This window comes from Trichomycterus rosablanca, chromosome 1, assembly GCF_030014385.1.
Source record: "Trichomycterus rosablanca isolate fTriRos1 chromosome 1, fTriRos1.hap1, whole genome shotgun sequence".
NCBI lineage: Eukaryota > Metazoa > Chordata > Actinopteri > Siluriformes > Trichomycteridae > Trichomycterus > Trichomycterus rosablanca.
This window is the reverse complement of record NC_085988.1, coordinates 18318597-18340097: the sequence shown is the minus strand read 5'-3', so window position 1 is coordinate 18340097 and position 21501 is coordinate 18318597. Positions and strand designations below refer to the sequence as shown.

The window sequence follows — 21501 nt, the reverse complement described above, 5'->3', positions numbered from 1 at the left end:
TTTCCCCGTGATAAAATCATAGCAGTAACGCACGGCCTCTCGTGGCTTATTGCTTTTATAAAACGGCGGTCAACATAAAATACAATAAATACAACAATGTTTAATTCATAAATGTATTTCTTGTGTATGAACTTAAAATAAAGCCTTCTTCCGTGACGCAAGGTAGTTCGATTAACAGTGTTGCTAGGCAACATGAGGGCGAACATAACATTCACTTTTTATTTTCAGTGGCGTATTAATATGGAATGATGTGTGCGTTTATCGGGGATTTTACGAACGCGGCTCAGCCAATCAGATTTTAGGACCGGAACTATCCGTTTTATAAAAGTGTTTTTTCTCTCAGTCATAGTGATGTAAAGATTATTTAAACTCTCCATATCGACTGTAAGGTGCCACTTTTTTTAAAATAGTTTTATGACAGGGCAATTGCAGCCTAGTGGTCAAGGTACTGGACTAGTAATTGAAAAGTCGCTGGTTCAAGCCCCTCCATTGCCAGGTTGCCACTGTTGGGCCCGTGAGCAAGGCCCTTAACTCTCAATTGTTCAGACAATATACTGTCACAGTATTGTAAGTCGCTTTGGATAAATGCAGAAAATGTACTTGAAGTTGACTTAAAGTTGGAAGCATATTGCTTATTTTATACACCTGATTTGGAACACCTGTCTGGCTGAAACACCTAAACTCAGTAATTGGAAAAGGTGTCCACATATTTGTGCCCTTGTAGTTTTTTTTTATGTGTGTGTGTATAAATTTTTGACTTCAACTGCTCAGTCAAATACATCTTAGTCACTGACCATACTTCAGATCTCAATTCAGTACTATGCTACAAAAAAGTGTAAAGTACATGAAATTACAATTAAATAGTTTAGGCTAGGCCACCAGCCTAAACTGCATCAACAAACAAAAAAATGCAGTGATTAGAATGGCTTCTGTGACAGAAATTGTGACTCTATGTTGCAGAAATCAGTGAATGCAATTGGAGGGTAAACATGTCCAAGGTGTTACACAAATAGGACTTTTAATGAGGAGTTGAAAGGAAGAAGATCCTAATGAAATAATTACCTAAACATGAATTAGAAGTCTCTTCAAATAAGTAGCAGAACGTCTTGTGGTCTAATGATGGTAAAGTGAAATTCTGAGTATCAAGTGTGGCATAAATTCGTAAAACAAGATAAATCCATCCTCACTGTAAAATATGGTGGTGGTAGCATCATGTTATGGAATGCTTTTAAGCAACAAGGGTTAGGATTCATTCTTAAAAATGAATAGTGTACAGCACAAAGAGATCTTTGCCAGATGGTTTAAACAAGGAAGAAGATAAGCTCACAAAACCAAATCACACTGCCAAAGTAATACTTCCATTGTAATCCAGATTGGCCCAGTTTTAAGAACAACCTAGTCAAAATTGGTCCATCATGTGGTGCTAAATTATTTAAAATGAAACAAAAAGAGTAATAACTTTAAATAAAAAAAAACAATTGACAACAATCACTTTTAAATGTACTAAACCACGTACTAAACAGTGAAATATATAAATTGTTGTAGTCAAATTGCTACAAAGCCAAGGTTGTAAAAAGGGTTACAGTATAAATTCTTTTTAGGCCCTGTAGCTGCTGACAGGTTCTCATTGCATAAGAACACAGGGCTCACGGTTTCTTGTTTGGAATGGACAGAGCCTGCAGTGTTTCAGCTGTCATCTTTCTCCTGTTAAATGAGTTCATCTCCTCCTCCAACTCTCTGCGTTTCTCCTCCAGAGTCCTCTTCTCCTCCTGATGCATCCGCTTAAGCTGCTCAAAACGCTCCTGTAGCTATACACACACATCATACACAGTAGAGTAAGCCAGACTGTGGGCAGTGGGATATTCCACTAGCACACCAGCGCGGGGGTTCTGACTGTCTGAATTCGAATGTCAGCTCAGTTATTGCTTCAGCAGTGGTGGGCTAGTGTAATAGACCACTGCATCACCTGATCACCTTCTGCCTTTTTGTATTAAATAATATGAGTAAGCAGTCCACTAGTAATAGTGTAGTTACACACCATATAGCACATGTAGCACAGAGGGTGATGTTTGGGATGCAGCCAGGAAATGACTTGTAAGCTTTGTTAACACCGGTCGGCTGGGCGCCATCTAGTGAGCAAAATTGGCAGTGCAGCAGACACAATTCTGCTAGTGCGGGATGACCGGACTATGTGTGTGGGGTCTTCAAACGCTGTGTAAGGACCCTGGCAGATAGAGAGGCACCTGTGCTGTATGTATTCCTCAATATTTAAGGAACAACTTATCCACAGAAGAATTAGCACAGAGACTTGTAGATGCTGCCATTAACATCCCTTTTTATTATTCTTCTGTTCACCTTATAACCACACATCTCTTAACTGTGAACTCCCTCTGTTGGCTGAACTATGACATATACATATCACTACATTTGCAAAGTGCATAGGTGAAAAAGGGTTCCGCAAAAGGGCTGCGTGCGTGTCAGTGGAGGCGTGAGCAGCAATATACCCACTTCGACTGCAATCGGGGATCCCCCAGCAGCAGAAGACAAATTGACTACACTAAATAGGGAGAAAAAGGATTGGGCTAAAATAGGATTTGTGCTGCCCTGCACAAAGAAGAAACCATCCTGAACTTGAGTCCAGACTTCTTATTTTTACAGTCTCATAATCACTCATCATTAACTATAATTTCGAGTGTGGCACTCACTTGTAAACATGTGTGAACTTGTGTCCTGAAGTGTGGGAAACACAACACATGCAGGTAAAACTTAGGTAAAACACTAAACAGGGAGGTGAATGAACAGATTAAAACTGAGATGAGCAGATATAATGTGCTGTTATTCATCAGAAAATATGCCAACAATTACACCAGTGTATTGAAATACCTCTAAGGTCTTGTTTATACTTGTAGTTTGGGTGGTTCCTTGTTCCAGACCAACCAAGAAGATAATACATTGTTACATTTTAATTCTTGTTTGCTTTGGGTTCACACTCACAAATTGACAACTGAACCAAAATAAGTTTAAACAAGTGATGTATGTTGCATGTATGACATATTTTGTGAGTCAGTTTTTAGAACAATGCACCACGCTGGGCTTAATGCACTTCTCAGGGTTGTGAATACAGTGGTAGTTTGTAACGCAACATCCCCTAAACTCTAAATCTTTAAACTCGTTGAGAAATGTGTACCCTTAAACTCTCTAAAAGCTTTGCTCAGCGCTTAGCTTGAGCGGTGTGGTAAAACATCATGTGAATATGAGACAAATCTGCATTTGTGTGGAATCACTGTCAAATTTACTCCACGTGTCTGTGTTTATCTGGAATTTTTTCCTGTTTCACTTTTAAACTTGTGTTACAGCTCGAGGTTCTGAGAAATTGTAAGAATCAGCTTTTCCAAGAGAGTCTAAAATGCTTATCATTAAAAAATAATAATGTGACTTAATGTATTAAAATAATGACATAGAAACACTAAACCTCTCTTAATCATTACTGCTCATATCTCTTCACTAATTAAAAAGCATAAAAAAACAATAAAGAAGTAAAGGTAAAGTGCAGGTTTTATTGTATTTTTTTATTATTTTTTAACTGTTTTTAATTGTATTTCAGTGTTTTTATGTAATATGTCTGGTATTTTCAGTATACAGTGTATCACAAAAGTGAGTACACCCCTCACATTTCTGCAAATATTTCATTATATCTTTTCATGGGACAACACTATAGAAATAAAACTTGGATATAACTTAGCGTAGTCAGTGTACAACTTGTATAGCAGTGTAGATTTACTGTCTTCTGAAAATAACTCAACACACAGCCATTAATGTCTAAATAGCTGGCAACATAAGTGAGTACACCCCACAGTGAACATGTCCAAATTGTGCCCAAATGTGTCGTTGTCCCTCCCTGGTGTCATGTGTCAAGGTCCCAGGTGTAAATGGGGAGCAGGGCTGTTAAATTTGGTGTTTTGGGTACAATTCTCTCATACTGGCCACTGGATATTCAACATGGCACCTCATGGCAAATAACTCTCTGAGGATGTGAGAAATAGAATTGTTGCTCTCCACAAAGATGGCCTAGGCTATAAGAAGATTGCTAACACCCTGAAACTGAGCTACAGCATGGTGGCCAAGGTCATACAGCGGTTTTCCAGGACAGGTTCCACTCGGAACAGGCTTCGCCAGGGTCGACCAAAGAAGTTGAGTCCACGTGTTCGGCGTCATATCCAGAGGTTGGCTTTAAAAAATAGACACATGAGTGCTGCCAGCATTGCTGCAGAGGTTGAAGACGTGGAAGGTCCGCCTGTCAGTGCTCAGACCATACGCCGCACACTGCATCAACTCGGTCTGCATGGTCGTCATCCCAGAAGAAAGCTGACGCACAAGAAAGCCCGCAAACAGTTTGCTGAAAACAAGCAGTCCAAGAACATGGATTACTGGAATGCCCTGTGGTCTGACGAGACCAAGATAAACTTGTTTGGCTCAGATGGTGTCCAGCATGTGTGGCGGCGCCCTGGTGAGAAGTACCAAGACAACTGTATCTTGCCTACAGTCAAGCATGGTGGTGGTAGCATCATGGTCTTGGGCTGCATGAGTGTTGCTGGCACTGGGGAGCTGCAGTTCATTGAGGGAAACATGAATTCCAACATGTACTGTGACATTCTGAAACAGAGCATGATCCCCTCCCTTCGAAAACTGGGCCTCATGGCAGTTTTCCAACAGGATAACGACCCCAAACACAACCTCCAAGATGACAACTGCCTTGCTGAGGAAGCTGAAGGTAAAGGTGATGGACTAAACCCAATTGAGCACCTGTGGCGCATCCTCAAGTGGAAGGTGGAGGAGTTCAAGGTGTCTAACATCCACCAGCTCTGTGATGTCATCATGGAGGAGTGGAAGAGGATTCCAGTAGCAACCTGTGCAGCTCTGGTGAATTCCATGCCCAGGAGGGTTAAGGCAGTGCTGGATAATAATGGTGGTCACACAAAATATTGACACTTTGGGCACAATTTGGACATGTTCGCTGTGGGGTGTACTCACTTATGTTGCCAGCTATTTAGACATTAATGGCTGTGTGTTGAGTTATTTTCAGAAGACAGTAAATCTACACTGCTATACAAGCTGTACACTGACTACTCTAAGTTATATCCAAGTTTTATTTCTATAGTGTTGTCCCATGAAAAGATATAATAAAATATTTGCAGAAATGTGAGGGGTGTACTCACTTTGTGTAAAAAAAAAAAAACATTATTTTAGATAAGCCTAAAATGCAGTTCCACAGAATCATGGAACACATTAAAAGGTTTCCCACTGTTTCACTTTTAAATATAAAAATAGTTATATAGTTTCTCTCATATTTTAATTTGAAATGCCAACTAATCACAATGACATTTTATGCCATTCTGTATTAATTTATATTAAGGGGGTAGGTAGTTAAAAAAAATAGCTGGTGGCCGCTTAGGTGGCGCAGCGGTAAAAACACACGCTGGAACCAGAGCTGGGATCTCGAATACATCGTATTGAATCTCAGCTCTGCGTATCGGCTAAGGCTGAGCGGCCACATGAACATGAACGATTGGCCTGTTGTTCAGATATGGGCGGGACTAAGCCAGATTGGGTCTCTCTCCCATGACTGGTGCAATTACGACCTCTGCTGGCTGATTGATGGCATCTGCACAGAGATGAGAAAAGAGTGCTCTCAGGGTGTGTGTCTCCGTACACAACTCTGGGATGCACTGCACTTGTCAAAGTGCAGGTGATAAGATGCATACGGCTGCTGCCCACGTGTCGGAGGGGGGCGTGGGTTAGCTTCGTTCTCCTCAATCAGAGCAGGGATCGGCATTGGTGGAGAGGAAGCATGATGCAATCGGGCAATTGGACGCGCTAAAAAAGGGGGAGAAAAAGGGGAAAAAATGCATAAAGAAAATATATAAAAAAAATAAAAAAAGGATTGCTGGGATTTTTCTTGCAGCTGGCATGAGGGAGAGAAAATAAATAATGCTTTTTGACCAATCAGAATCAAAGATTCCACAGTGCCATGATAATAAACCATTTAAATGCATTTAATTCTTTTAACACACAATTTCTCTCAGTGTTTATGTGATTGGTTGATGTAACCTTGGATTTGGCAGTGATGCCTTATTTACCATGACTGACCTCTCTCTCTCTGTCCTTCAGCTCAGCCTCTGTCTCCTTCACTTTGTTTACAAACATCTGACGCATGTCCTCTTCCATCTGCTGCAGCTCTGAGACAAACTCTCGTCTCTTAGCCACATAAGTCTCCTGCAGACTGACAGAAGAGAAAAACACTGAGATGTTCAATCTGGTTGGTTCTTTTTTTTTTTTTTTTTTTTTTTACCCCTTTTTCTCCCCTTTTTAGCGCATCCAATTGTTCAATTAGCATCGTGCTTCCTCTCTGTCTATGCCGAACCCTGCCCTGACGGAGGTGATTGAAGCTAACCCGTATCCCCTCCGAAACACGAGCAGCAGCCAGATGCATCTTTGCCACCCACACATTGACGAGTTTGGCGCCACCTAGCGTTGCATGCGGAGAGACACACCCTAAGGGCACTCTCTCCCATCTCTGTGTAAGCGCCTCCAATCAGCCGGCAGAGAACGCAATCGCATTCTGACAGAGAGAGACCCACATCCGGTTCTTTGTCCCACCCCCCGCATGAGCAACCGGCCAATCGTTGCTCATATAGCCACTCAGCTTCGAACCGGTAAAGCAAGGCTGGATTCGATACGACGCTTCTCAGAATCCAGCCCTGGTTGCAGGGTCTTTTTACCGCTGCGCCACCTGAGCGGCTATCTGGTTGGTTCTTAAGGTAATGTTGCAGTACTGAAACCCACTTTTGGTGAATTGGCGTAGGACAGTACCTGAATGTCTGTGTGTCACTATCAGGATCTTTAAAGCCCATCTCTTCCAGTTTACATCGCCGGTACAGCTCATAGTGGCGTGTGTGTGTCTGTTCACGTAGATCCTCCATGTTCACCCTGAGCAACATCTCTCTCAGCTTCACAAAGTCACAGTGAGTCTCGTTTTCCACTGCACAAACACACACACCAAACACACAACAGTCTGGTGTACACAATCAAATCTATACAAAATATTCCCCCAAACAGAGAACAGTGGTACCTTTCTTTCAAGCCGTAGCCAAGTGGTTAAGGTACTGAACTGGTAATCAGAAAGTCGCTGGTTTAAGCCCCACCACTGCAAGGTTGCTGCTGTTGGGCCCTTGAGCAAGGCCCCTAACCCTCAATTGCTCAGAATGTATACTGTAACTGTAATGTAATAAAGGTGTCTGCTAAATGCCATAAATGTAAATGGTACCTAGTAACTTAACATCCCCTAAACTCGAAATCGTTGAAACTCAACGCCCTTCGTTGAGATATTTGTACCCTATGTGTGTGTGACTGCCGCTTTGGCTTGAGCTTTGCGATTAAACGTCATCAAAGTGCAAATATGAGACGAATCTGCATTAGTCTGGAATAACCGTCAAATTCACTCTGAAAGCTCCACGTGTATCTGTGTTTAGCTGGATTTTCCTCCTGTTTCACTTTTAAACTTGTGTTACAGCTCGGGGGTCCTGAGAAATGGAGAGAGTCTAAAACCTCTAAACCTCTCTTAATTATTACTGCTCATGAATTCTCTCTACTAATGAAATTCATCGCACATTGTTTTAGTACAATAAGTCACGCTAAGCTTTTCACACTCCATAGGACATAACGGCACAGCCAGCACAAAAGAGGTTTAGTCGCTTCTCATGTGACTGCACCCTTACTGAACTCGCTAAGGAATACAGTATTCCATGATTAAGCATCTCCACGATTAAGAAGCATAAAGAAACAATAAAGAAGTAAAGGTAAAGTGCAGCTTTTATAGTATTTTTGTTGATTTTTAACTGTTTTCAATTGTATTTTAGTTTTTTTTATATTATATTTGTGTTATTTTCAGTGTATCAGTGTCAAAAACAACCCCATTATTTTACATTAGCCTAAAATATATGCAGTTCTATGGGACCAGGGAACGTATTAACAGGTTTCCCATACATCCTTATGGGAAAGAATACCTTAAAACTCAACGCCTTTTAAACTTGACGCCACTCACAGAACCATCTGCTGTCGAATTTTAAGGTACCACTGTAGATTGCTTCATCATCATGGTTGAAGTAAATCCTAGCTGTTTTCATAGCCTATCTAAAAACACAGAGGTCAAGACAGGTGTCATGGTCACAGCCTTACTATAGAGCACATGGTCTCTTTGTGTTTGTTTTGTGTAACACACCCCCTTGTCTCCCCCTCCTCTTTTTGATTCGTCCTTGTGCTAATCAACCCCAGCTGTCCCTCTTGTATTAAGTGTATGTATTAAGTCCTCCTTGTTGATCACTGAATATAAACCTGTGAATGTGAATTTGTCAATGTGGTTATGAGAGTTTGTCTGTGGATTAGCCTGCCCATGGTTTATGCAGAGTTCATGTTTTGGCTCGCTCCTGTTTTGCCTCCTGGCTTGATTCCCATTCTAGGTTCTGTCTTGTTTCCTGCCCTGGCTTCTCTCTTGGTTCCTGTTCTGGCTCCTGTCCTGTTTGTCCTTGTTAACATTTTCACTGTCCTTAGCATAACTGTTAGCATAGTTGTTAGCATTCTTTGTTTTTGTAGTTGAGTGGTTAGAGTAGTTTAATTCAGGAACCTATTCTATGTTTATTGTTAGATTGGCATTTACAATTAGAATTTAGTCTAGTCTTTAGTGAACTGAAAATTAACAAAATTTGCAAGATACTTAGCTAAGGTCGAACAATACTGAGGCTAAAAAGCCACAAACAAAAATGGTAAAGGGGAAATAAAAGCAGTGCCCAAAATAATTGAAAAAACAAAGTAACAAATGGAGGACTTAAAACTTCTCAGCCCGCAGTGGAGACAGAGGACAGAAAGGTGATAGAGTGGAAATGAGAATTGCTTGTTACAATATGGCAAGCTGCTCAGAGTGCCTGAACAACCAGGTTCTCGGAAAGAGAAAAAAGAAAGGAAATCCAGAACAAGCCGGGGACAGCATTTCACAAACGACACCCCACCCCACCAACTGCCACAGCCCGCACAGAAAAAGTTCTCAGAAAAAAAGTACCACTTGTACCTTGTACCACTCCCCACGGATACTGCCGGGCTCTAACCAACTTGTTTCCAATTTTAACCTCCTCTCTGCTCCCCACCACAGCAAACGGCAGATGAGACTGAAACACAAAACCAAAAACAGTGTTGCCTGCATGGTTTTTCTTGTTGTTTTCTTTTTTCAATTCACACTACAGTGCAGAATACCACTGGGTGTTGTTAATGTTAATGAAAGTGATAGTAATTCATTCTGCATTGTAAATTATATAAAATACACATTGGTGAAGACACGATTAAAGATGTATATACCAATATATCAAAGTAGTTGATTAGCCAAGTGTTTGCCATTTGCTTCTTTAGAGTTTAAACTAAGACTAACATGTAATTAAAGCCTTTCAATCTCATTTATTTTCACTGTCCTCTTCATCCTGACCAATCAATCGCAGAAGATTAAACTCTCATAAAGTTACCCTAGTTACCAATGCTAATTAAAGTCTATATCATTGACTATATTAAAGTATTTCCATAAAAGATTCTACACAGTGGGCACTCAGGTGGTGCAGAGGTAAATTATGTTAGCCCACTACTGCTGGGATCCAGGGTTTGAATCCCCAGCAGTGCTAAAGGCCAGTTATGCGTCTGCATACAGACATGATTGGCTGTGTCTGAGTAGGAAGGGATGGCCAAGAGTTTGTGATGGGTTGCCATCACTGACAAGGATAAATTGGTGGTAAAACATGAAAATGATGATGAGTCTACACAGTTCACACATTATTTTTGTAATTAATGTCACACAGGTGTAATGTGTTGGAGACGTGTTTTTATGTGTTGCCATTTTTTGCCAGCAAAGAGGGCATTCAGCCTCATGTATTTTGTGTGCAAACTACACATACCCATAAACAACAGGTAAACGGCAAAACAAAAAACATGACTTACATTCATGGAGGAGTTGATTTCTGTGACAGCCTCATCATCTGTAGGAAACTGGTAAATCTGAACACCATTACTGACAAGCTCACTCATTATCTTAATCTTAAGTTTCTGAAGCTCACACTTTGAGATTGAGTCTGCCTTAGCAATGATGGGAATAATGTTCACCTGTCAGGGAAAACATATGGGAAAAAGTTATATATATAAAAGTTATTATAACATTTAAAATACAAAAGCTTTAATTCATCACCTTACTGTCCAACTTCTTCATGGTGACCAGGTCAAGAGATTTGAGTGAGTGGCCTGTGGGAGAGATGAAGTACAGACAGGCGTGGATTCTGGTGTCGTGGTAGTTACAGAGTAAACGTTTGATCTTCAGCTCTTCTTCGAGGAAATTTGCAAACTGTGTGTCAATGTAGTCCATGATGGGTTTAAAACTACAAAAAAACAAGAGAAGAATTACAGTCACAAAAAAGAGTCAGTTATGCTATTAACCAGTCATGCGGAAAAAGTTCCAGGTATTAAAACATTCAGAAATGTTTAAATGTTAAAAAAAGATGAATTAAATATTATTATGACTTATGAGTAATTCAATGTGGCAATTGATCCAATTATTTTTAACTTAATTATAAAACCCCGCTCACACAACCTTCGAGCCACTAGTCTTGCTCGTCTTGATCCTCCACCCAGGACTCAAGGAAGACAAGCATTAAGGCTCTTCTCTGTACTAGCACCCAAGTGGTGGAACGAGCTTCCCCTGTCTGTTCTTACATCGGAGTCTCTGAGTGTCTTCAAAAGATGACTAAAGGCCCACCTCTTTACTAAGCATTTAAGCTGTCATAACATGCATTTACTAACCGTCTATAGCATCCTATGAAAAAACCTTGTTCTTTGACTGTCGTCTACTTAAACTAGAGTATAGAACGTTTACTGTGGAAGCACTTCTGTAGGTCACTCTGGATAAAATACCTGCTAAATGCTGAAAATGTAAATGTCATCTATAGGTCTCTCCACAGATAGGGTTGATGTCTGGACTTTGAGCCACATATTCAGAGACACCAGTGTTATTTTGGCAGGCAAATCACCCATGTCTGATTGCATACTCTCTGAAGAGGTTTAATCAAAGTGATGTGAAGTGCTTGTTTTTCACAGACATAGTGCTAGCTTTATACACAGCTAACTTTCATCTCATCAGATCAGAGAATCTTTTCCCTCATGTTTCCAGAGTCCTGAACCTGCCAGTTAGCTCCAATTGGGCTGTCATATGCCTTTAAGTCAATGGTGACTTATATCTTGCCACTCTGTCTTAAAGGCTTGATTATGAAGTGCTGCAGAGAGGTTGTCTATTGCAGGGGTTTTCAACCTGTGGGGCGTGCAGTACCTGTCCAGGGGGGCACGACATTACAAGATTTTTTACTTCTAAAACTAAAGCAATTTATTTTTCACCCACAGGAGACATATTAGTATTTTTATTGATTAGTCTCACTGACCATGCACACACACACGTCTAATGTTATCCAGCTCAGTCTGAAAAAAGGACCGTTGGCTACCCAACTTAAAAATAGGGCTAACAGTGACTAAAACAATCACTGTTATAGGACATGTGGGTGTGTGTGTCTTTAAGAGAGGTGTATAGTGGGAGATGCTCTGTTCACAGTATCACTATAAATTATTCAGGAGTCGGTTCGTATGAAACAAAGCATGTACACCTTCTGAGTTTCTCTCCTCAGTCATCTCTTTGTTTTTACTGTTATTAATGAATGCTGCAGTTTCAAATAAACACCAGCTACTGAAAAATTTTGTGTGACTCGCTTTCCTTACAGGATGGACGCTTAATTAAACAGCCAAGTCAGACTTGTTCTGCCCGTGGAGCTAAAAGTTAGCTCACCTGAGTTTTCTGACCACTGACAGAAAGCGGGAATCAGGAAAGGTAACACTGCGTTGTTTTAGCCAAGGACTCCACTAGCAAGGCCATTCATTCCAAAACCACCGATGCTGATAAGCAATCTACATCTTTTGGCTGTCAGTCGAAGCAGAGTATCCTGAACTAGCGAACTTAGCAATTGATTTACTTTTGCCTGTTCTTTGCTCTGTGAAGTAACATTTTCTGCTCTCATCTACATCAAAAGCAAGTACAGCTACGGCTAGCTGTAACTGATATTGAACCACGAATTTATGATGTGCTTGCAGAAACAGGCTCAGCCGTTGCATTGAATAAGGTAGTAAATACTTTAATCAACAAAATTGCATCGTATGTATGATGTTCACGTTAATTATGTTATTTTAGATTGTCAAGAGCTTTCGCAATGGTTTCTGTGCGAGGGTTGTTGTGGGGGCACAAGTTCGAGGTTGGCACACGGAGGGGGGCGCATGTCGAAAAAGGTTGAAAACCCCTGGTCTATTGAACAGGCTCATCCATTTCTGTACAAGACTTTTCCAGACTTTTTAGAGAGACTGTTGGATTTTTTCTTACCTCCATGCACTGTATGTATTTTAATCAATCACAGAAATAACAGTTGTAGATCATTTAAATCCCACGACTAAGTTGATATCCATGTCTATTTTGTGACTTCGTCAATTATGTTTTTCAATGATTCCCTTTAAATGTTAATCCATGTAAACTGAGGACAGAAAACCTATTGTATTGTTTTGGCATCAGTATTAACAGGCATACAGAGTGGATGAAATCTTTTTTAAACTTCTTATTCACTTAGTCCAGTGCAGTAAACTGTGTATTACACAAACCTCTCCTCTTTATTAACCTGGTCACCAAACCCCACTGTGTCCACAATGGTCAGCTTAAGATGCACATTGCTCTCCTGCAGCTCGTATGTTTTGGGTCGTAGATATACACCACTCTGGTAGTGACTGGATTCTTCACTTTCGAACACTGTGTTAAACAGAGTGTTCATTAATGTGGATTTTCCAATTCCAGTTTCACCTACAACAAAACAGCAGAAATTAGCACTCTAGTCTAACAATGAAGCCATGTAAAGAGTGAAGCAATATGGAGGTGTAATCAAGTTTCTGCTCACCTACACAGAGAATGTTAAAGCAGAAACCTTGAGACACTGATCTACTGACCAACTGATCAGGAAGACTGTCGAAACCAACATGGCCTCCTAGAGTCAGAGTCCTCATCATCTCGTTCTGTGGGGCACACATATTAGACAAACATCTGATGACACACCACCATCACTACGACTGACTGTATACAGTAATTCGAGACTGGCTTGTATAGATACTAACCACAATTGTAGTTAAAATGGCTTAGTAAAAAATCAAATGTACACTATTTTTTTCTTTATCCTAAATATAATGGATTAGTCAAGCATGGCTCGTGACCGAGATGAGAGCATACCCAGCACCAGGCGACACGCTGGCAATAGTGCCAACTTCTGTCCAAGCACAAGTGAGGGTTTCACGCAGCAAACACTCATCTGTTAAACTGCCCCACTGCTCTTACACACACACACACACACACACACACAAAACATAAAGGCCTCTTTATAGACCCCCCTTTTTCCATTCCACCCTATTGCATACAAACAGAGCTATGCTGCGCTGGCTTTTAAAGGAACCATCAGTCACTTTCTCCTTCTAAGAAAAGTTATGACTGTTTAACCAATGATAATACCAACATTAATAAGTACACATCAAGACACATCAAGTCAAATTTATTTGTATAGCATTTTTTTTACAGTGGACATTGTCTCAAAGCAACTTTACAGCATCCAGGACCAACAGACCAAAGACCCCTGTTGAGCAAGCCAACATACCCTCATATTTTACTTTTTTCTGCATCTTAGTGAACCTATGACTATTTAGAGAAACTGCATGCTATATTAGTTGTGTTCAGCTATTTAAATTCTTGTTTGATTGGTTTATTGGCACACAGCTAAAAGTTTGTAAATTTTGCAAATAAACCTAATTTTCAATGGGGTTGAATCATTCTGATTGTAACTACAAGTAATATAAGTAATAGGGGCAGTTGTAGCCTAGTGGTTAAGATACTGGCTTGTAATCAAAAGGTCGCTGGTTTAAGCCCCACCACTGCCAGGCTGCCACTGTTGGGCCCTTAAGCAAGGCCCTTGACCCTCAATTGCTTAGACAATATAATGGGGTGGCTAAGTGGGTAGCACTGTCTCCTCACATCAAGAAGGTCCTGGGTTTGATCCCCAGGTGGGGCGGTATGGGTCCTTTCTGTATGGAGTTTGCATGTTCTCCCGTGTCCGTGTGGGTTTCCTCCGGGAGCTCCGGTTTCCTCCCACAGTCCAAAGACGTGCAAGTGAGGTGAATTAGAGACACTAAATTGTCCATGACTGTATTCGATATAACCTTGTGAACTGATAAACCTTGTGTAATGAGTAACTACCATTCCTGTCATGAATGTAACCAAAGTGTAAAACATGATGTTAAAATCCTAATAAACAAACAAACAAACAATATACTGTCACAGAACTGTATGGCGCTTTGGATAAAAGTGTCTGCTAAATGCCAAAAATGTAGATGTAATATTAAACATATATGGTGCTCATGTAGTGCATCGGTATAATATGCTAGCCTACAACCACTGAGATTGTAGCCGGGCACCTACACAGACATGATTGGCTATGTCAAGTTGGGCAAGGCTCTGTGATAATCCGGGTGAAAAGTAGAGGACAATAAAGAAGCTTTCATTTGAATAATTAATTTTATTGGTGTGTTGTATTCACTTTATGCCTAGTTCACACTACACGATTTTTGCCCTGATTTTCGCTCACCGACCGAAACTCGCCTCTCAATCGCTATGTGTGAACTACTCAACAACTCGATCCAAGCAGCTCGGTGAGCACTCGGCAACTTAAGAAATATATCTAGCATGTCAAATATCTGGATCTGAGTCGTCCAACTGGCAATAAGTGCTATGTCGAACAGCCAATGAGAACGCAAGATACGGTGTGAGGGGAAACGCAGGGGAGTTGTTGTAAAAAGGTGGGACGGGGCATAATATACTTTATATCAGAATACATCGGCTCACACTCAAGATTTACAGTATTTCTGACCTTATCGTTCTCTACAAAACATAACACCAACGTTACATTGCAAAAAATATTTATTAACCTCCAACTGTCGCGTAGCCAAATCCACTCAGATTCATGTATTTTTTCTCCTTGATTTTACGCTGCACATCACAAACTTCGATCGATTGCTACTTGTTGACGTGCATTTTTGGACGTGGTATCATTAAACCCTTCATCACTTCTCGCGAGTGTTTTCGTGACAAACCGTAGTTTGGGAGAACAGAGAAGCTCGCCTGTGATTCCAATTGGTGATAGATCGTGTAGTGTGAAACCCCCTATCGCCGATCAGTCATGTAGTGTAAAATACACACTGACTTGAAAGACTCCCGACTTGTACTTGGGTGAAAGACGAATAGGGTGTTCCAAGTACCAAAAAAATAAAATGGTTAAATTGTATAATTTTTTTATTTAATATTGTGCACAAATGTGTCACCTATGTAAATATGTATTTTTTTTTAGCATTTTTCTTATTTGATAATTTTAGTGTTGTTGACACACAACAAGGGCACAAAAATGTCATTCAGTGCAACGACTAATTTATGACAAAATACACACACAAGGAACAATCTTAGCCACTTCAAATTTATAAGTGTAGTATATCTCTTACAAAAGATTTAAAACCTCAGAAGAAACTGTACTTACTCTGTTTTGAATTTTCTGTGCATTGTTTGTACTCTAATGCGTCTTGGGTTTTTGTTTATTTGTATACAAGATGTTTTTGCTACACATTCTATTCTATTTGAAACCTAATCAAACTCTGTTTTCTATGAAGCAGGCCTGGATTCTCTTGCATTCACATGAAAAAAATATATAATAATTACTTATTACAGTTATTTTAAGCAAATGTTTTTGTTGCACTGTATGATGATTTTATGTTGCACTGAATGACATACTCCAAATTATCCTGTTACATCAGAATATTCATGACTTAATTTGTTTTTAAGTTCTTTATTGATTAAAGTAGCAGTAGTAGAATGAAAATATGCCACACCAGTGGCAAGTATGTGTTATAATATTACCACATCATGAAAAAAGTAAGGCAATGAAAAACATAGCTAATGAAGCCATCATAACAACTTGTAAGGCACCAGAACTGTGTGGAAGTGTGGAATTTGTGTCATAACACGTGAAAAAGTTGCTGCAGTAAATCTAAATTCATTCAGCAGTAAAAACCATTTGAAGTCGCATTTTATTTCATGAACTGAACAAATGTTTTCCAGTCTTTTGTTGTTAACCTTGAGGTTCTTGCTGTACATGGCTTTGGTTCTGCGATTATGATTTTGACATCAGACTTAAGGTAGTAAATTTCATCATGTGGATTTGGCATGTACCTGCCCAACGAATGGCAGGTCATCGTACTTGACAATAACAAAATCTCAGGGACCACTTCATCAAAAACATAATTATTAATATTCATTGTAATTACTGCTCTTATTAAGGAAGACTAGAATGGAAAAAAGTGGTTTTAATATTTTAAAATAATTTTAAAACATTAAAAAGTCAGTATAACAATGTCATTGTCAATTTAGTGCAACAGCGAAATTCTGTTGCACTGAATGACTGTTGTTGTACTGAATGACAGAAATTTTACTTTAGCACATTTTACAGTTATCCCAGTGCTTAGCATTGACCTTAGCTCAAAGACATTTCTACACATATTCACATTTAAATGTTAATAACCTTGTTTGTTTACAAGATTAACCGTAATATTACGTTTTCTGTGTTGTACTGAATGACACTCAGTTTTGTTCTTTAATGTACTATGTCAGTAAAAAGACATTTTTATCAAATAATGTTAAAATGCATTGACCTCGTGTGTGTGCTGAAGGGTCCCCAGGAGTCTTCTTTTGTTGTTATAATTGGTTACATGACTGCAGTAACTTGATCGCATATTAAAATAAGGCTTTTTATTAACGTTGTACTGAATGACAACTGAAGATTGGGAAAATGGGGACTGAAAGTGTCCTGAATATTATTAATATTAAAAAACACATCTGATTGAATATTATTTAATATGTCACACATGACATTTGTACAATTATGCTAAAGCAGTACATTTTAAGTTTTACTTAAGATTAATTAGTTTTTTTTATTTATTGTTTTATTACTTAAAGAGGTAGGGGGACTGTTGCACTGAATGACATTTTGGGGGTTTCAAGGGTTATCTTTTCAAAAATCATACATTTTCTGTAAAAATTTCTTTAGGTTTCAGTAAAGATGTACAAATGGAGTAGATTGAAGGTATATCCACTTATATTAATATAATTGTATATTATTTATTAAGTGGGGACACTAAAAAGTTATGTCTCGTCTTTGACCCACTTACTTACTTACTAACGCTCATTCATTTCTTGCACAAAAAAAACAACTAACTTTGGTTCTATCATGGTTTCAGCAGATCTGTGTTCTTGTACTGGTGTGTACTTAAATTAGAGTAAGGTAATGTTTACTATGGAAGCACTTCTGTTCTGCTCTGGACAAGAGCGTCTGCTAAATGCCGAAAATGTAAATGATTACAAGAGATCCAGTTGTGTAGTGTGAACTGTACAGCGACCTGACGACTTGGAAAGTCATGTAGTGTGATCTTGGCATTAGAATAAGGCTAAAACAAACTACAGTTATTGTGCAAATATCATAATAAATCCAATTTACAATATAAAAAAACACATGTCAAACTGAGGAGATGGAAAGATGAAGATCTGTTAGATAATAAACCATTACAGTTCTAAAAAACTGTGTAATGAGCGTTTTGCTTCTGTAGTGCAGCTTAGTAATGTAAAGACTTTTCACAGTGAATAAATGTTCATCATAACCATATAAATAATGTAAGGCTATAGAGTATATGGTAACTAAACTGTATGAATTTACACTCATTTGTTCAGTTTATTCAGAGTAAACAACATTTACATTCTATGAGAACGCTCCACAAACTAAACTAACAAAACATAACACATAAAAGTGACTGATCACTTACATCGTACACATCTACATCCACAGCAGCCATACTGATATGTAGGAGAAGCAGACAGTCAGCAGCTTCATCAGTTCTTTCCTTGACAATTTGTTTTCTGTAATTCACTGATTCAGTGGAACCCACTGATGGTAACACCCCTCACATTAACATGCAGCTGGTGAAGTTAAGATGCCAAGCTGAAGCACTTGGCAGCAAGTCTCTGCCTCGGATGTAAAGGATCTGCACATTGAACAGACTTGAACACTGCTTCATTTAAAGCTTCACAAGCTGGTAGACGACTTAAACTCTACAGGACTGCTGGCAGATACAAAATGCATAATTGTTTTTTATAAAAAAGCATGTGCGAGAAACTGAAGATTAGTTATAGATGGCTGAGCTTTTTACATCCACCAGCCAGTATTTTGTATTTTAAAAATAGCATAATGAGCTACAGAGAATTTAAGACTAATGTATATATTTACAACCCCAAATCAGAAAAAGTTGGGACATGATGAAAAATGTAAATAATAAAAAAACACAGAAAAACACAGAAAAAAACACAGTTTCTTATATTTACTTTGACTTTTATTTGATTGCAGACAGGATGAACCTGATATATTTCATGTTTTATCTGCTCAACTTCATTTCATTTATTAATAAACATCCATTCCTGCATTTCAGGTCTGCAACACATTTCAAATAAAATTGGGACAGTAAAGCATTTACCACTTTGTAATGTTGCCATTCCTTTTCACCACGCTTAAAAGACGTTTTGGCACCAATGACACCAAGTGATTTAGTGTTTTAGCTTTTATTTTGTCCTATTCTTCCTGGGCCCCTGAGCCCAATGAAGTCGACGCCGCTTCTGGACATGGTTAACATAAGGCATCTTTTTTGCACAGTAAAGATTTAAGTAGCATTTGTGCATGTAACTCTGTATTGTAGTGCTTGACAAAGGTTTGACAAAGTAATCCCTCACCCATGTGGTTATATCAGCTATTGTTGAGTGGTGGTTCTTGATGCAGTGCCGTCTGAGGGATCGAAGTTCACGGGCGTTCAGCCTAAGTTTGTGCCCTTGGCCTTTACGCACTAAAATTCCTCCCGATTCCTTGAATGGTTTAATGATATTATGCACTGTAGAGGGAGAAATACACAAATACCTTCCAATCTTTCTTTGAGGTACATTGTTTTTAAACATTTCAATCTTTTTTTCACTCATTTGTTGACAAACTGGAGATTCTCTGATCATCTTTGCTCATTAAAGGCTCAGCCTTTCCTGGATGCTGCTGTTGTACCAAACCATGATTACAATCACCTGTTAACATCACCTGTTTGGAATCACAGCATTGTTTAGTTTTTTTTACCTCATTACTAGCCCTAAATTGCCCCCGTCCCAACTTTTTTTGGAATGTGTTGCAGACCTGAAATGCAGGAATGGAGGTTTATTAATAAATGAAATGAAGTTGAGCAGATAAAACATGAAATATCTTGGGTATAAACAATATACAATCAAATAAAAGTCAAAGTAAATGTAAGGAACACTGAATTTGTATTTTATTTGCATTTTCCATACTGTCCCAACTATTTCTGATTTGGGGTTGTAAGATTATTATTTTATTAATTTTTTTTCTTTTCGGTTGCTCCTGTATTTAGGGGTCCCCACAGCAGGTCTTGTCTGCATAAGTGTTGCTGGATGCTTTTTCTTATGCAACCCTCCTATTTCTATCCGGGCTTGGGATCAGGACTGAGAGCGCAATGACAAGTGTGCCTCCCAATGTCTCCCAAGGCTGTTTCAGCCACCAACCCCCCCCCCCCCCCCCCCCCAACCCTATGTCACAGTCAATCATGTCTGTATAGACACCCACACGGCCAATAGTGAACAATTTACCACAGCCCCACCAGAAAGCCCTTAAAATATATTAATCACTATAAAATATAATTATAAAATAACATTTATTTCCTAAATCAACTATAAATCCTATAAAAACTATTAAACTATAAAGAATAAGAAACACAAAATGAAAAATTGCATTGCATTGAACAATCAGTAAATATTGACCAGTGCGCCTTTAATAACATATCGTTTTTAAGCTGTGGCACATCAAAATTGGCAAAAATATTGGGACATTCCTTTTAATTAATGAATTTATGTGTTTCAGCCACAACAATTGCTAACTAGTGTAATACATCAATTATATAAAGGCAGTTATGTGCTTTCAACTTTTTAATTCCAGTATTATTGTACCCCTGTGCAAAAAGCAACATTTATGAAGACATGAAGAAAATCGTGCTTTAAAGAAACTCGAGTGGTCTGCTCAGAGCCTTGACATCAGCCTCTTTGAATAGCTTTGGGATGAACTGGAACATTAACTGAGGCTTTCTTGCCCAACAGCAGTGCCCAGTCATACAAATGATCTTTTGACTGAATGGGCACAAATTCCTACAGACATCTTTCTCACAGAAGTCTTGGAGTCTTGGGAGAAGCCTTCTACAAAGAGTTGATGTTGTTATAGCTGTAAAGATCCCATAGAGGTCACTCTGATTTACTACCATTTGTTTTTGAAATGAGATGTATCAACAAGCCAGTGGTCAGATGTACAAATACTAAAGCTAATGGTTTAAACTGTAATATGTGTGAGATTTTAATTTCAGGATCAAGCAAGCAACATGAAGTGCTCTGTACAGTCTAGGTTATACTGAGCAGTGGGCTTTAAGTAATTCTCAGATATTTTCTCTGCTGTTTGGATGGACTTTGACACACTAACACTTACCAGAGTCACACTAAAACATGGACCTTACATAAGAGTACATAAGACATGTTTATCCTCTTGATAAACTGTTAGCAATGCAAAGCTGAAATGCAGAAAGATCACATTAGTTTAAACGAAAGGATCAGTGATCATAATAAATAATGTACTCTTTTTTTAGTGTGATTTTGGTTTGTCCAGGCATTTCCAGTTCAGGTTTGATGCAGTAAGTTTCTCTGTCACAGTGAATCAACAGCGCTCCTCTCAGATAAGAGGGTCTTATTCTTTATTAAAGTTACAGTAAGAAGTTCGCTAATTGGCTGGTAATTTTTTTTTATTAATGGCTCGGGGCAATTTACAGTTAAGGTCAAAAGTTAAGTCAAATGTTTACATATACGTGTGGGGGGGCATTGATGTTTTGGGGTTTCTGCAACAGTTTTTTTTTTTTTTTGGCTTATGTCAGTGAAGAGCTTCGATTTCATCAAATTTCCCAAACTCACCCAGATGACAAACTGGCAACTCTACATTGGCCCTTAAATAAAGTAATTGGTGAAAGTAAATGTTATTATGTTAGAAAATTATTATGTGACAACTATCATAAAGCAATATTTATTTTTTAACACATTTATAATGTCATCAGAATATTTTACTGTGTACCTTTAATGTAAACTTTCAATTTTTGGCAGTTCAGGTGTCAAAAAAGCAGCGTTCA

At 38.9% G+C, this 21501-nt stretch overlaps 1 protein-coding gene across 1 annotated transcript; it reads right to left on the bottom strand.

The window, feature by feature from the left end:
* Positions 1–1344: 1344 nt before the first annotated feature.
* LOC134319361 (septin-8-A-like) lies at positions 1345–18161 on the bottom strand. The gene is made up of 9 exons (XM_063000495.1): positions 18064–18161; positions 13062–13176; positions 12772–12967; positions 10277–10463; positions 10033–10194; positions 9122–9218; positions 6871–7039; positions 6148–6280; positions 1345–1808 (listed from the first exon to the last, which is right to left on the bottom strand). The coding sequence occupies exons 1-9, from the start codon at positions 18091–18093 to the stop codon at positions 1647–1649; spliced, it is 1251 nt and encodes a 416-aa protein (XP_062856565.1). The 5' UTR covers positions 18094–18161; the 3' UTR covers positions 1345–1646.
* Positions 18162–21501: the final 3340 nt, after the last annotated feature.

Excerpts from the sequence above, each read along its gene's own strand:
- LOC134319361 (XM_063000495.1), bottom strand. The coding sequence starts at position 18,093 with ATGGCTGCTGTGGATGTAGATGTGTACGAT. Across the intron at positions 10,464-12,771 it reads CAGGTTAATAAAGAGGAGAG|TTTTAAACCCATCATGGACT; the intron begins GTTTGTGTAATA and ends GTTTTTTTGTAG. Across the intron at positions 6,281-6,870 it reads AGTGACACACAGACATTCAG|TCTGCAGGAGACTTATGTGG; the intron begins GTACTGTCCTAC and ends CTCTTCTGTCAG.